At 39.9% G+C, this 17,907-nt stretch overlaps 1 protein-coding gene across 3 annotated transcripts in view; it reads right to left on the bottom strand.

Moving 5' to 3' along the window:
• Positions 1-17,907, bottom strand: part of LOC126417144 (polycomb protein Sfmbt-like) — a 299,440-nt gene that overhangs the window by 113,651 nt on the left and 167,882 nt on the right. For all 3 annotated transcript variants that reach the window (XM_050085040.1, XM_050085042.1, XM_050085041.1), the window contains one exon: positions 8,761-8,890. In XM_050085040.1, the coding sequence (XP_049940997.1) occupies positions 8,761-8,890 (130 nt within the window). The remainder of the gene's footprint in view (positions 1-8,760; positions 8,891-17,907) is intronic.

Below are 17,907 nucleotides of genomic sequence, written 5' to 3'. Positions count from 1 at the left end.
TTCGCAATTCATTGCACGCTAATATATATATTTTTTTCAGCTTAACATTATCATATTCTGGAACTTCGTTCTGATTGTAAAATAATATGTTCTGCAATATTCAATGTCATTTAATATTTCTGTATGATTAGAGAATGGAAGATGAAATAAATATTTTCATGTTTATTTCCGAATATGTGGTAAGTTCCGAATGTCTGGTTAGGCATGAACCTATGAGGACAATGTAAACTGCTGCACGTGAAACAATGATCAATAATGTTCATATTCTTCCCTGTCACAAATATTTCACACGTTGTGCAACCACAAACATATTCCCCTAAAGGTTCTTGCCACAAATAGCACCATCCATAAACATCAACTTGGTGCTATAACGATCGACATATCGATAGCCTCATTACTGGTTATACACAGTGCCACGTCACAATTAATTCAGTTTCTGCAGAAAGTAGTGTGAAACGTACTCGACCCATCATTATAGCACAGTGTAGCTAAACACTGCAAGTTGTGTTGGTGATGCTGATCGGAATTACCTCGGCATTTCCTCTCTCGCGTCTCCCCTCTCTGCAACACCCTAAAACATTCCCTTACATCTGCCACCACCCACAGTGCAAACTGTGTTTTTTGAGCCACTTATAACTCATTCAGACACATAAAATGTCAAGAGGAAGAAAACAGGACAAAGTCAAGTGAGACTATGAGTACGAACATAGAATCGAATGAATCTTACTAGAATTAAATGCAAAATCAGGGAACTTTTAGCATTGATCTTACGGGTTTTTCACAGGGGCTATGAATTTATGACACAGAATCACGAAAAATGTAAAATTGAAGTTCTACTGTATCTACATATCATGTTTAAAAGGAGTGCAATCTGTACGAATATGAGACTGTAGGTCACAGATAAGATTTGCTCACTATTCTGAGTAAAGACACTCAAAGTGTCAAACAGCTCTTAAATTTTTGCCTGCCTTTCCAATTCACACTAGGAAGAGAGATTATTTGGACACCAAACTGATCATAAACAGTGAATTACTATGGGTATTTCTTTACACTTTGAAAAATATGTGAAAACAGTATGATTTTAGAGTACCAATGTTTCCACAGCTGTCAGTTCCTCTCTGCTGTGAATAAACTATTTCATTGTACAATGCAGCTGCTGCTACTATGATCACTGAGAATGGCTGGATCCGTAAAACGAGCACACAAGACCATATCATGTATTTCAAACCCGTCACATACATCTGTGATTTTGTAGGAAAGGGAGGCGGCGTTCCCATCACTAAACAACAACAAACAATACACTGTGTGTGTGGATGAGGCCACATCCAACATGGAGTCAGAAAATTTTTCCCTTCTTAAGTGTGCAATAAACAAAATGGATAATTCAAATTGTTTATATCTGAAATAAGGATTACTTCTTTATTTGCACATTAGATTTATTCTTCTGCATCAATACAGACACGATGCTGAATGGGAGAAAGAAAACTGTGTGGGCTAACACTACTCATGGTGTTTCAAAAAAATCTTACTCACATGTCCAATTCTTTACACTTTTTGTGTAATTTAGGATCATTTGTGAATTCATATAGGAATCCCTAGAGGGAAGACAACACTCTTTTCGCAGGGCAGTATTGTAGAAATTTTGATAACTGGCATCTGAAGCGGAGTGCAGATTCATTCTGCTGCCACCCACAACATTTCATGTAAGGAGCATGAAGATAAGGTGAGAGAAGGTAGGTCTCATACAGAGGCTTACAAAGAGTCTTTATTCCTTGTTCTGTTTGCAAGCATAACAGGAAGATAAATGACTACTAGTGGCACGTGGTGCTCTGAGGACTCTACACCAAACTACTTCAAGTGTTCTGGCCTGGCTGTCCAATTCTGATACTTCCATCTGATCACAGGCACTTTTGGGAACTTGTAAAAAGAATATACAATATAACAATCTAGAAGTATGAGGAAAGGGAGATGAAAAGCGAAAATTGAAACAGAAATAATGTACAAAACAAAACAGAAGCAGCTCATAGCGTAGTATGAATAAGGCAGAATGTATCACCTGTAAGAAACAATTGTAAAGCACCTTCACCACAACCAGACAGTTTCTACCCTTTACCCATTGCACCCCAGTAGCTAATGAGATGGTAAATGAATCACTCAGAACTGAGCACCTGCATGACTCGAACATTCTGACTGTTCACATAAAAGTTTGGTACCTGTCATGATGTAAAAAACTGTGTTGGAAAAACCAACCTATCGCCCACAGTTACACTGTCTTTCTTCTGGATCTACTAGCGTGTTTCAGCAGTGCAGAGTTTCTCATATTTTACCATTACTGATTACAGAGATTTACAAAACACTCGTTTGACCAATACTTGAATAGTGCTCATCAGTATGGGATCCATACAAGATAGGACTGATAGAGAAAATACAGAAGATGCAAAAAAGAGCAGCACGTTTCATCACAGGTTCATTTAGTACAAGTAAAAGTATCATGGAGAAGCTCAGCTGTCTTCAGTGGTAGACTCTGCAAAGGAGATGTTCTGAATCAAGTTATGGTCAACAGTTAAAGTTCCAAGAGCATTTATTCCTAGAAAAGTCGACCAATATATTGTTCCTTCCTACATAGAACTTGTGAAAAGGCTACGTAGATAAATTATGGATTCTAGGCCACTTGGAGGCTTACCAGCAACTGTTCTTCCCATGAACCATATGTGATGAACAGGAGAAGGGAGAAGTGACACTGGAACACACAGAATCCTCCAGCACACACCATATGGTGGCTTGCAGAGTGTAAATACCGATGTGGATATTACATCATAATTTTAAAAAGGACATTGTCATAATTGGTCTCTTGAGGCAGAAGGAATGGGAACTTTATTGCAATAGGTTACTATGATGAAAGGCGTGGGGATCTGCGGTTATCGATTGCTTCTTCCATTGTCCCATGACTGGTGGTCACCAGCAAATGAGGCACAAGCTCCTGCTGGATGCAGGCCACACTGTGGCAGTTACTTGCCAGTAGCAGTTGCATCTTGCATCGTTGGTGTAGTCTGTTGGACTGAGGGCTGGCAACCACTCTGTTCATGTTGCTAGGGTGTTTTAGAACTTCGATGGCTTCTATGATCTTGCATTTTACCGAATACAGCTGCTTGACGAGTGCAGAGGTTTCATTGAATTTTATTTCCTTGCTACAGTCTTGCTAGAGTTGGTCACTGCAAATTTGCTGCATTGCACTAGACGAACGTCGCATTTGTGTTCCCATATGCATGTTGCTATTAGCTTGCTAGTCTCACTGACATATATTTCTCCATACTGACAGTCTACCTCGAATGCACCTGCACTGCGTAAAGCACCTACTTTGTCCTTGGTGGAGTTTAACACATTTTGTATCTTGCACCTACTGTAGAAGACATGCTGGACACTGACCTGGCAAAGGTGTTCACTAATTCAGTCAGTGACACTTTTCACTATTTAACGAAACATGCATACTGGCCAAGAAGCCAGGTTTGGTAAAACGCAAGATCAGAGAAGCCATCAAAACACTACAACATTCTTGCAACATGAAGGGAGGGGATGGACTCAAGCATGCCCCATCCTGGCTGCCTGCCCTCAGAGTCAAACAGGCCACACCAACAACATGTGACGCGAGTCCTACTGACGAGTAACTGCCACTGCGCAGTCTGCGTCCAGTAGGAGCCCACACTTCATTCACTGAAGACCACCAATCACACCACACAATGTAAGAAGCAATAGATAACAGCAGAGCTCTGCTCCCTCCATGTAGTAAACTATTATAACAACTTGGTGTATAAGCATACAATAAAAAACAAATGGCTAGATTTTCCCCAGATTTCCCGATTAAAAATACACTTTTTCCCCTTTGGAGTACATTTTTCCCATGTTAAGTGACAATATACTTTTCCTAGGAGCTGTAAAACTTGTCAATTCTTTGAATGATGAAGGTTTTATACACCAACATAGAACTTCCCGTCACTTTAGGAAATGAAAACAAGCAAAAAACAATGTGTTTTGGAAAGATCTTTGATGTGCTGCAACATTTACACTGCATGTTCTCGTATTATGGCAGTATAAACATGAATTCCACCAATTACAGCGTTGTAGCTCCCAAAGCACTGAAGTTGATACTGCAATGTGCTTTTGTCATCCAATCATAGCAAATATCACATGATCTTGCCAGTCAATGACAGTAGGTATTCAGAGCATAGGACATGTGATATAGTCAGCCAATAGCAACATCTTCATTGTTAAGCAGCGTGAATACAAAAATAGAAAAGATTAATGGTGTATATTAATACACACACAAGTATAGCCACAAGAGAATCTAAGCTTTCACACATTATGTTGGTTGTCAAAAATGTTGTGCTGTTTTTTCTAAGAATGTGGTTAGGAAGGATCCTTAAGAGTTCCAGCTTACATTGCAACAGCTGAATATTTCTGATAAGCATGATTATAAATTTCACTACTGTGCACCAAACATTTTGTGGGTTGCCTGACTGAATACATGTTCCATTGTCACTTCAATTTTTCCATAGTAAAGCCAACTGCATATTAAACTGCTCATGAACTTACACCAACTTTTTTTTTTCTAAGGATAGTTATACTTTATTCTATCATTATTCCATAGTTTGTAATCTATGAAAGAACTAAAATAAATACAAAAAACTAACCATGACACTTTGTCTTTTTTAGCTTATGTTACCTCTATCAAACAAAAAGGTGACAGTAAAATTTTAAGTAATGAAACAATAGGATGGTCTTCTGGGCCTGAAATTTCTCTAAGTGGTTGGTCCTGATAGTTTAATACTCTGTGATTTAAGAATTTCATCACATGTTCTCACATGTAACAGAATTCATCTTGTGTAAAAGGAAATTTACTTCAAAATTAACACTTCTGAAACTACCATACACAATATTTTCCTGTGACTTGTTAGAAATGTAAACAGCCATGATGTTACACTTATCAGAACGCAACCCACAAGGAAGATGGATTGCAAGCATTTTTCATTACGAAGTACTGCATTCTCTTTGATACATTTTGCTGTCAGCAGATACTGGTGTGTGCATTGTGTTTTGTTGTTGCAAATGGTATAAGTTTTTTGTAGCTGAAGTTTTATTTTCATGCTATTCTCTTGTTTACATTTTATTGCTGCTGTATTATTCTGCTGTAACAGAAAAAAGTAAAGTGCTTACCAGTAAAAAGTACAAACATTTAAATGAAAACTAAAACAAAGAAAAATACCCGTAATTCTAAAAAATTCCTTAACTTTTCCTAGAGAAAAAGAATCCCCAAGTTTCTCCTGTATTTCCCAGTTCTCCCGGGGTGCATAGATCCTGAATAAAGTTCCCATTCCTTCTGCCTTAAAGGGCCAATAATAACAATGATCGTTTTAAAATCATCACCCTCAGTAAGCAGTAATGCCAAAATATTAGAAACTCTGCACAGCTGAAACACACCAGTAGACTCAGGAAGAAGCCACTGTAGCCGTGGCTGAAACACTGGTATCTCCAGCATAGCTTTTAATATTATGATGCGGTACATACTCAGAAAACTTTTATGCCAACTAAATCTGGTCACAGAAGCTTACACCAGTATTTTCTGTATTGGTTACTAAAACACATATCTTTTATTAGAAATCATTGTTTCTTGTCTACAATCACTGCGTACAACTGAACTGTAGACAACACACTGAATTCAAATCAAATGAAGACTGTTTCAAGAAGACCTACTAATAATTGAGCATTGTCATGGTGACTTCTATCTTCAATACCAGAGAAGGAAAGTTGCTACTCACTTTATAGCGGAGATGCTGAGTCACGATAGGCACAATAAAAAGATTCACACAATTAAAGCTTTCGGCCATTAAGGCCTTTGTCAACAGTAGACAAACACACACGCGCGCACACACACACAGAGACACACACACACACACACACACACACACACACACACACACACACACACACACACACACACACACAACTTGCACACTTGTCTGCAGTCTCAGAGAGCTGAGACCACACTGCGAACAGCAGCACCAGTGCATGATGGGAGTGGCGACTGGGTGGGGGTAAGGATGGTGCGGGGAGGGGGAGGAATAGTATGGTGGGAGTGGTGGACAGTCAAGCGTTGCAGTTTAGACAGAGGGCAGGAGAGAAGATGCGGAGTGGGTTAAGTAGCGGAAATGAGAGAAATAAAAGAAATTAAAAGACTGGGTGTGGCAGTGAAATGACAGCTGTGTAGTGCTGAAATGGGAACAGGGAGGGGGCTGGATGGGTGAGGGCAGTGACTAACGAAGGTTGTGGCCAGGATGGTTACGGGAACGTAGGATGTATTGCAGAGAAAGTTCCCACCTGCGCAATCCAGAAAAGCTGGTGTTGGTGGGAAGGATCTATATGGCACAGGCTGTGAAGCAGTCATTGAGATGAGGGTATCATGTTTGGCAGCGTGTTCAGCTACAGGGTGGTCCACTTGGTTTTTGGCCACAGTTTGTTGGTGGCCGTTCAAGCGGACAGACAGCTTGTTGTCATGCCCACACAGAATGCAGCACAGAGGTTGTAGCTTAGCTTGTAAATCACATGACTGGTTTCACAGGTAGCCCTGCCTTTGATGGTATAGGTGATGTTAGTGACTGGACTGGAGTAGGTGGTGGTAGGAGGATGTATGGTTCAGGTCTTGCATCTAGGTCTATTACATAGGTATGAGCCATGAGGTAAGGGATTGGGAGCGGGTTGTTTAAGGATGGACGAGTATATTGTGTAGGTTCAGTGGACAGCGGAATACCAAGGTAGGAGGGGTGGAAAGGATAGTGGGCAGGACATTCCTCATCTCAGGGCACGGCGAGAGGTAATCGAAACCCTGGTGGAGAATGTAATTCAGTTGCTCCAGTCCCCCTTTTTTCCCCCTTGTGCAACCATTTCATCCTTTTCGTACTTTTCACACGTATTTGGGTGTATTTTTGGGTAATTTTTTGGACATAATTCTACTTTCTTACGTAATTTTTCGCATTTTTTGTACCACCATGGATCCATGCTCCTCCCATCTGCGTCAATGCAGAAAAGTTTCCTTATTCCTCGCCAGATCCCAGTCCCACATACTGTTCCTGTGTTCCGCAGCCATTTTGAGCCCAGGCAATCACTTCAATATACAGTCTAGCCCATTCTGGACTCCGAGGAATCACAAAGCATTGTTAAACAATATTTTATCTGGCCCAGCAAGAACACTGACTGTAAATTTTATCTCCAACAATGAATGGCCTGTCAAAAGAACAAAATCACGACATGTCAAGGCACTGCCCAGCACATTTATACCTCCTAATCAGCGTTTTGACCATCTCCACATGGCTGTTGTAGGCCCACTATCTATGCCTGTAGGTTACAATTACTAAGGCAGACATCACTGCAGAGACTGTGGCGAAACCTTTTTTTAAGATCAAGGATGTCAATTTGAGGGACACCTCTTTAAAGGCCTTGTCACATTTTTAGGTGTCAAGCAAATAAGGGCCATTGTTTATCATCCCGTAGCGAACGGTATGGTGGAACACTGGCTCCAACAACTGAAAAAAGCCCTTTGATGTCAAGCAACAGACAAGTGGACAGAAACATTACCGACTGTTTTACCAGAACTGTGAACAGCCTTCTAGCGTGACTTTCAAGCTGCAGTAGCAGTGTACGGCCAATCGTTATGTTTGTCTGGAGAGTTCATCCATGATATGGGTGACGAAACAGTCACTGTGTCAGACTTCACTTCACTACTACGTTGCGATTCCCCGTATGTCAGTTTTGTCCAGTGCAGCCTCAGAAGCAAACAGGACGCCGCACATTTGTGTCTGCAGATTTAGCCATCTGTTCACATGTGCTATTACGTAATGACGCAGTATGCAACCCACTGCACCCCCGTATGAAGCTCCGTATGCAGCAATTAGTCAAGGTGGTGACAATTTCAAGGTTGACACCCATGGCACACATACCACAGTTCCACTTGACTGTATCAAAGTGGCATTTCACGATTCACAGCCAACAGAAAAAGAACTGGCATCAAGAAACATGAAGAAGGGAGAGGCAGTAATTAAAGATCCTCCTGCATGAAAAGATACAGAGGAGCCTCAACAGACATCAGAAGCTGCCACACAGGCAACATCAGCAGGCACGACCACCCAGAAACTAGAAAAACACACCGATTCCAAGGAGAAGCCCCCTGGTTTCAAGAAAGGTGTGACAAAGTGATCTGGGCGAAATGTCAAATACAACGGGGAGATTGTGTACTGACTCCCACTATATACATTCTGCGGTATAGTGGTGTATACCTTATGAAAATTCCATCATAAAGTGCCATATTGAGTTTATTCTTTGCTTTTGATTTTATAGTTATTCCTTTTTTTGTCTCGTCTGAATACAGAATGTTATGCCTACTGCATACTTCTGCGTAATTAATTTCTGTGTGGAATTAAATTTTTCCACGACTTAACCACAGTTTCTAACAGGATTATTCCTTACCCTCTCTCCTGGGAACTTTAGAAATGAGTGTCTATTTACCTATATGATCAGAAAAGTTCTCACATGACCCTTCATGCAATCTATTTATATTGCTCTCATTCAGTTAATTATTCTAAGTGTCACTTGGGTAACTCACTTGAAAGTATTACATGACACAATTGGGCTGTTCAAAATTGCTTCTCAGAACAGACAGATGCATACAAGCAAACAGCTATCAATATTAATATTAAAGAAACACTATACTACCTGCTATTTTCAGTACAGTTGCAACCCAAAATGAGTCTGGAAATGATTCTGAGAAGTTATCACAGTCTGTATTCTCGACCTCAACCTTCATTCCAACTGTTATGTTGTCCCAGCATTCATAAATTGGTGCCTGTAAAATAAAAAAGGAAGACACACCTATGTAGTACAAGTCATCAATTGGAATCTCCCTCTAATTACACAATAAACAGAAGAGCTTCAAACTATTATTTAAATTCTAATCTGTTCAACTATCTATGCCATGTTATCCACTATGCCACATTTGCTATGCCATTACTGCAATAATAGCCAGACCCAAACACAGATTATGAAAATGTATTGTTCAGATTTGGAACTGCGTATCCAATACTATTCTATCTCTGGCACTTGAGCATTCACACTTTGTTCGGTTGTGTGCATTAAGCCTTTCTCACTGATATTCATACGTCATTCAAGTCTTTATGGGTTTGTGAGTGGTAAGATTTCACATAAGGTTAATTATCTCCTTGATTTATGGTTTGATTACTCACTATAGCTGTTGCATATCAGTTTGAAAGGTTGCAATAGCTACAATGTAGCTCTCCAATTTCTCATCAGATAGCGTGGGCATATTGTTACTATGGGAAAAAAAAGAAAAGGAAAGAAACACACACCTAGAATGTTTGATGGAATGAGCACCTTTTTCAGTTTACAAACAGCCATATTATTTATGTTCCAAAAATTTGCCCATTGCTATCATTTCCTAAAACGTTCATCTTGTGAATTTGTAAGCAGTGTTTTGAATTACGTGTTTCAATAACGGCATTCTGAAGTGTTGCATTACTGCCTTTGTGTTTAAATCCAGAGCCGTCATTATTTTATGGATGATGCTGTAAGGTGATATCATTCATGCACATGCATTCAGGTAAGTGAAATATTCATACGATATCACGAACCATAACACACTAGTCAGTAACTTCTATGATAAAATGTTATGTTCAAGTAATATGCATATCTTTTGTGGTTTGTTAATAGTTGAATGTACTGCCTCATTTACTTCTGCTCAATATCACGGTCTAAATTATTTGCTTTCACATTGTGCTTATTTATGAAATATCTGTCACATTGTCGTGGAATACACAAAGGTTCATACTTTTTATGGTGTTTTTTCCAATAATGGGTTACATGAGCATCACTGCTTCTGTAGCAAAGTGGACAGACAGGAGACTGAACGAGGCAGAGTGCCTATAAATTCTGTAAAAATTCTGCTTTTGAATACGTGGGTGATACAAATGTGGTTGACACACGGAAGTTACATTCAATTCATCAGTGCTGGGTGGTACTTCACCACATGAATTCGATTCCCATGACATTATGGGTGATGACAGATTCATCTTCTAGGGACTCTATGATCTTTAGTAAACACTCTTTCCCAGTCGCAGAGTAATTCTTGTCTGACTTCGCAGGCACGATCACTCTTTCAGAGCCTCCTTGGATCTGCATTAGAACTGCATCCATCCCATAACCTCTATTCCACAAATAAGTTAGTACCAGAACCTTAGCAGAAATTATAAATCAGCAATAAATAATTGAAAGTGGTGGGAACTGATGTGGTGACCCAATTGTCATGAGGCAGTGACTATAGCTGCTGCCCCACAGTGGACAATGTACAGCATGTGGCAATTTTTTCATGCTGCCTACAAGCTGTGAGAAGTAATGTACTTGACACAAACAGGGCTGACTGAAGTGGCAATAACTGTGGGCAAATTCATTTTAGGTTTTATATTATGTATCATAAATTAACAACAATCTTTATTTAACATAAGGACACAGAACATATGGCAAACTGTAGATATGAAGTGGACTGAGGGGAGTGGATGGGAGCTGACCCTCACTGCAAACATTTTTCCATGAAGGCACTGACCACCCTGTCTTACAGTGGGATAAATGGATTATCGGTTATGATGACTGCTTTTGAAATAATAAATAAACTGCTGGCCACCCAAAATGCAGCACCCTGAAGGAAGAACCCAAATCAGGTGAAATTTGCAGCATGCATCTGTCACGATGAGAGATGCACCTGATTAGCATTTCAGTGCAGGCGCACATCATGGGCGCCATTAGCACCACCTGCTGGCACTGCGTAAAGGGTGAACACACCGCCATGTTGATGTACTGGAATTGTGCATTGTTGTTTTGCATATGCAGCTTCAGTATGCCTCGTAGAAGACAGACAGTGTCTTTCGAGCACGTTTTAGAGTTCAACACAGGAAGAATAGTTGCCTATATGGATTACGTATTATTCCTCAGATAAATTGATGATCATATCAAATGCAACCAAGCAACTGTGACATGGATCTGTAATTGCTGGATGCAGGAGGGAACAACGGGCCAATGGGACTGATTGCATCCATCTCGTTGCACCACTAAACGTAATGACAGGCATATTGTGTGTTTGGCAGTGGTCACTTTGCCCCATCATGAACCATACCAAACAAATTCGGTCTGTTGCACAACTAGCAGTGTCCACGCATACCATTAGACATCAGTTGCAGCAGAGTGGACTGTCAGCAAGGTGTTCATTGATGCATTTATCACTGCATCAAAACCACAGGCATTTATGCCGGCAATTGTGTAATGAACAACACGCATGGACAAATGAATGAAATGACAATGTTTTTTACCGACAAATCCCAAACCTGCCTGCACCACAATTATGGTTCGATTAGTGTCTGGAGACACTGTGGTGAGAGACTACTGAACTATTGCCTTATGCATTACCATAATGGTTCTGCACCCAGTATTATGGTTTGGGGCGGTACTGGATTCCACTCCTGCATCCCTGTAGTGCACACTGCCAGTACACTAACCAGCCACCTTCATGTCTATGAAATGTTGGAGTCTTTTGTCCTCCTGTATCTTCCGAGCTGGCCAACAGCCACATTGCAACAGGATAATGCGCAACCACACATACCATGCAAGGTTCAAAACTTCATCGCCCATCACATTGCACTGATGCATTGGTCTCCCTGTTCTCATAACCTATTACGTATCAAAAACATCTGGCCGATGATTGCGGAATGACTGGTCCGGGATACACCACCCGCTGCTACACCAGGTAAATTTTGGCAATGTGTGACAGCAGCATGGACTGCTGTACCACAACAACACATCCAGAGCCTCTCTGATTCTATGGCAACGTGTGCAGCGGTGGCTACAGCCAGCGATGGTGGCAACGATCAATATTGATTTCATCATCTTCCTCACATGGGGCTGTATTTTCAATCATGTGATTTTTGTACAATATATCACCACCCAAATCAATTTGGCTGTGATACCTTCAGTCCTTCGTGTTGCATTTTGGATGGCCAGCAATGTAGTTTATTTACTTTCTTTTTCCCATCTATCTCATTGTTATTTGACTGCCCCTTATACAAATCAAGTGGCATTATAAAGTTACTATTTTTCTTTCATTCAGAATTTTGATCTATATTGAAAATGACTTTCTTCTTTCGTTAGTTCATAATCTCTTACAACCAGTCTCTGTTTCTATTAAATTACTTTGGGCATATATTCTGTAAACTATAACAAGAATTGTAAAGTCAAATGCTGATGGTTCGACCAACTTGCTGTTGTCATATCTGGGGCAACAGAAATGCTTGCCCCCTGAAGATGGCGTTCCTTATGTATTGCATTCTAATTCTATTATCATATGGCAACATACGTAACTTTTCTTGGACATCATTTGACTGTTCAGAAACAGGAGGCCAGAGGAGGGAGAGGTTTGTACGTGTGGCTATTGTTTGCTACTTCCTGTCACTGATCAACTTGATTACTAAATTAGAGCATCTGCAACCAGAGAAAGTCTCTTTCAGCAGGGAGATCCAATGTGATATGACAATTCTCTTATTGTTGTTGGTGTTTACTCTGCTACACTGTGGACTGGAATTCCCCTCAGCCAGGATACTGACAGCTTGATACAGTCCTTCCTGTGTATATTGGTAGTGTGTTTAACTGTACTGATCACCTGCTCTTATTTTCTACAGTCTGTCAATCACACAAGCCCTTAGTAACATAGCAGGTCATCCACAGTCCAGATGGATGATCTTTGGCTATTGCTGATTGGTTGGGGTGTAGTTCTCATTTAGTTTTACACAATGATTCGCCTAATTTCCAAAAGGGTTTTTTCTTTGTTTATTTTGGGAGTATCACTTACCTGTTGATCTCACTGATGGACAGTTGTTCCTAGTTTCAAAAATAACACTTTACTTTCTTTAGTGGTTGTCAGCTGTGAAGTTAGTCGCAATTCTCTAAAAAGGACTAGACAAAAATCTTGACCTTTGTGAATTAGATGATATGTTGTAATACAGTGAATGTTGCTGAAAAACCTCAGAGCATTGTGTAAGTTCAAGTTTTTAAAACTCTTGAGATATTCCAATAAAACAGCTGCAATTCATTTCATAGGCACTGATTATGTCTATTGGTAGATGTCCCTAAATGGGACATTAATGAACTGGCAGTGTGCATGTGCTCCAGTGCCATTTTACAGTGAGAAATGAAATGTGTGGCTAGGGCCTCCCGTCGGGTAGGCCGGTCACCTGGTGAAAGTCTGTTGAGTTGATGCCACTTCGGCGACTTGTGTGTTAATTGGGGTGAGATGATGATTAGGACAACACAACACCCAGTCCCTGAGCGCAGAAAATCTCTGACCCAGCTGGGAATCGAACCCGTGCCCCTTGGCATGACAGTCCGTTGCGCTGACCATTCAGCTATTGGGGCGGACATTCTGGAGCTAAATACTACTGGCAGATATACACTTGTTTCACCACATTTAACAGCTAATCATAGTTCTTCAGCAAAGACTGACATTATCACCATGTGGCAACAGTTGTTATGGTAAAATATTGTATAGCTTTGGTTGTGCCAACCAGTGAAAAATTCTGTAGCCTTGCAACATTGGATTTTTGTTTTTGGATGAGGCTGATTAGGTAACTGTAAAATGTGACTGGTAAAAAAAAATTGGCCTCAAAATCATTGTTTACCTTACACATCCTCCATACAGTCCTGATCTCTCCCCAAGCAATTTTCATATTTTTTTCAAGTCCTGAAGAAAGACATTTGTGGCTGTCGATTTGCTTTGGACAAGACGTGCGCACCTGGGTACAATCATGGTTCCATAGGCAACCACTAACATTTTTCCATGAAGGCACTGACCGTCTTATCTCACAGCGGGGTAAATGTAATGACAGTATGGTAATTACTTTTGAAATAATAAACAGTTTACTTACTTTCTTCCCATCTGTATCATTTTCATTTGACTATCCCTTATATAACAAGCTTATGGGCTGGATACAAGAGATAATCTGAAAAGCAAGGGCCATTTGCTTAAATTTTAATGTTAGCAGCTTAGTACAAACTGTAACCTTATTGACAGTTAGTGGTCTGGCCGATGAATTCGACATGTTGGAAAGATCACTATTTACACGACTGTCATGTAAAAGCTGGGGGGGACACAACAAGCTGTGTTCAAAATGAGCATAAAAAATGCTAAGGACAAATGCAATGAGCAAAGAAAATCACTCAGAAGGGTTTTGGACCACTACTGAAAAGAAAGAGACTAACATTTTCCCCATTTTGTTATGTATCACTAGTCATGGATAGGCTTCAGACCAAATCTATGTGGGCATTTATCATAACTTACAATTTTATTTAAAAATGTTCACATTTTCCACTGTATTTAAAATTAATAAATAGAAAATTTGTTCCAATTTTTATTAAGACACAATTGTATCCTTCACAGGATGTTCTACACATTTCAATCAATCGTTTTAATCATTCTAACATGAATGGAGGTAAAGTGCACCAAATCTCACTCCTATGGAATAAACAGTCAAAATATCTAACATCTTCATCCATACACTCGCAAACAGACTGTCTATATGCCTCCATAAGACATCTAATTTCTCATATCTCACCTCTGTGGTCCTTATGCGGAATGTACATTGGCAGCAGTAGACTCATTTGGCAGTCAGCTTCAAATTCCTTTTTCCTTAATTTTCTCTATGGAGTTTCATGAAAAGAATGTCATCTTCCCTCCAAGGATCTGTGTTTGTGTTCCTGAAGTATCTCTATAATATTTGTGCACTGATCAAACCCACCAGGAAGAAATCTAGCAGCCCATCTGTGAATTGCTTCGGTGTCTTCCTTTAATCCAACTGAGAGCGTGTCCCAAACACTCCAGCAGCACTAAAGAATGGGACATGCTAACTAGTATTCTACAGGCAGTCTCTTTTTATGGACGAACCGCACTTCTCTAAAATTCTCCCAGTAAAGCTAAGTCAACCATTTGCATACCCTACTACAATCCTTACATGCTTGTTCCATTTCACAATGCTCTGCAACATTATGCCTAGATATTTAGTTGATGTGACTGTGTCAAGGAGCATACTACTGATGCTGTATTCAAATATTAAGGGATTGTTTTTCTTACTTATCTGCATTAACTTACATTTTCCTACATTCCAAGACAGCTGCCATTCATCACACCAACTAAAAACATTATCCAAGTCAGCCTGTGCTCTCCTACAATGAATCCACAATGACACCTTCCTATACATCACAGTATCATCAGCCAACAGCCGCAGATTGCTGCTCACCTATCCGTCAGGTTATTTATGTATACAGAGAATAACTGTGGTCCTATCACACTTCCCCAGGGCACTCATAATGAAACCCCTGTCTCTGATGAACACTCAGTGTTGAGGACAACGTATTGGGTTCTATTGGCTAAGAAGTCCTTGAGCCTTTCAAATATTGGGGAACATATCCTGTATGCCTATACCTTCAGTAATAGTCTGCAGTAGGACACCATATCAAATGCTTTCTGGTACTCTAGGAATACAGAACGTGCCTGGTGCTCTTCATCCACATTTTACAGCATATTGTGTGAGAAAAGAGAAAGCCAAGTTTTGTATGAGCAATGCTTTTTAAAACCACAGTGCTTTGTGGATAGAAGCTTCTTCCATCTGAAGGAAATTAATTATATTTGAACTGAGAATATGTTCAAGAATTCTGCAGCAAATTGATGTTAAGGATATTGACCTTAAGTTTTACGGGTCCATTCTTTTACCATTCTTATACATGGGAGTCACCTGGGCTTTTCTCCAGTTACTTGGGACATCACGCTGGGCAAGAGGTTCGCGATACATGTAAGCGAAGTAAGGGGCTAATGCTTTAGAGTACTTTTTGGAAACTAACTGGGATTCCATCCGGTCCTAGCAAATTATTATTATTTTTATTTTCTCAACTCTCTCAGTTGCTTCTTTATGCCAGTGAGCCTATTACCATGTTTTCCATATGGGAGACTGTGCGATGGTCAAATGACCATATGTTTGTACAATCCTTCAGTGTGAATTATTTCTTAAATACAAAATTTAAAACTTCAGACCAGTCAACAAGTGATTGGACAGTAGCCTTCAACCCACTTAGAAATTTTACGTAAGACCAGAATTTTCTCGGGTTCTTGGCAAAATCTTTTGCTAAGGTATGTCGGTGGTAGTAGCTGTATGCTTAGCCCATCAATGTCTTAACAGACACCTAGATATCTACAAACTATTGCCTGCCTTTATTTTTGTGTTCTCTTTTGAACCGAGGTTGCAACAGTCTTTGCTTTCTCAGCATTTTTCCTATTTTGTTATTAAACCACAATGGGTCTTTTCCACTTAGGCCTGCTAGGCACACACTTCTCCACAGTGCAATTTACATTCCATTGAAACTTTGCCCATCAATTCCTCTATGTCCATCATACTGGAACTAAAGCATTTCCATTCACTGTCTAAGTGGGATGATAACAACTGCTTATCTGCTATTTCTAGCAAAAATATTCTTCTAACCTTCTTGACTGATTTATTAACTTCAGTAACGATCGCCACTGTGATTACGTCATGGTCACTAATCACTGTCTCTATACTGACACCACCTATAAAGTCAGTGCTTTCAAAAATAGTGAAGTGTAGCAATCAGTTGTCATTTTCCTTCTAGCTTTATTAGAGCACATCCACATTTCGGCTAGCACCTAGCCATTATAGGTACAGTACTTCAGAATTGTTATACATGCACTAGCATTTCTACACTTGTTCAGGCTTCTGTCAGGTTGTTAGTATTCTTTAATGAACAATAGGTGTGAACATACTAGGGCACATATAAAAACTCCAAAATACTGCCTGACAATGGTTAGTTACTAGTCGAAATAGATCTACTCTAATCAAGCTAGAACAAAAATGATGACCGACTGCTGCTCTTTACCATTTTTGCAAGTTATTTCACAGCTGTGGAGTGCATTAATTTGATGACAGTCAGGACTGTTTGTAGCTACAAGTTCTAAAATGTTTCCATTGCGTTTGGGCTCTCAAACTAGCTGCTTCATACAGTTTTTAGAAAATGTGTTCAAAAGTACTTCACATCATTTCCTGCCATACTGCCTGCAATGAGTCCATAGACCCCCAGTCTATACTCACTACAGTAATGACATCTTCAATTAATACTGTATGATCTGGGTATTTCTGCGTTACTGAGTGTAGACTTTCTTTGAATGGCTCAGCAGAATCATATGGCCGGTAAACACATTCAACAATTAATTTGATTTCCAGTTCAATATTCCAGCATGCTGGAAATTCATAATTTGACTTCGCCTAAACCCAATATATGCATCCAGATAGCTTCACAGTCACAATCAAATTTGACCTCAATAGAGACAATATTTTTGTTGACTGCAATGAACACACTTCCTCCTATCGTGTCCAACCTGTCTTTTCGATGTACATTCCATTATATGCTGATTATTTCAAAGCTTTCTACTTCATGTTGCACCCAGTTCTCAGTCTCCATGAGAATTTAAAGGAAACAATTTCCTGGATGATAGCAAATTCGGGAGCTTTGTTACAAATACTTCGACAGTTTAATGATGAAATTTTGACAGTTGAAGTGTCTTTAGCCTGAACATCGACTGATTTTGCTATCTGCATGTTGACTAGTGAGTGTTCGTTAGAGTACCTCAAACTACTGCCTAGCTTCTTTTTTTTAACGTCGACTCCACAAGTGTTCTGCTACACAAGTAGCTGCTTCCTTTGTAAAGTGCACCCCTGACCTATCAAGGGGAGGTCTAGATTTCTC

Source organism: Schistocerca serialis, chromosome 8 (assembly GCF_023864345.2).
Source record: "Schistocerca serialis cubense isolate TAMUIC-IGC-003099 chromosome 8, iqSchSeri2.2, whole genome shotgun sequence".
In the NCBI taxonomy this organism is placed as follows: domain Eukaryota; kingdom Metazoa; phylum Arthropoda; class Insecta; order Orthoptera; family Acrididae; genus Schistocerca; species Schistocerca serialis.
Note: the sequence above shows the minus strand (reverse complement) of the source record. Positions and strands in the feature narration are given on the sequence as shown.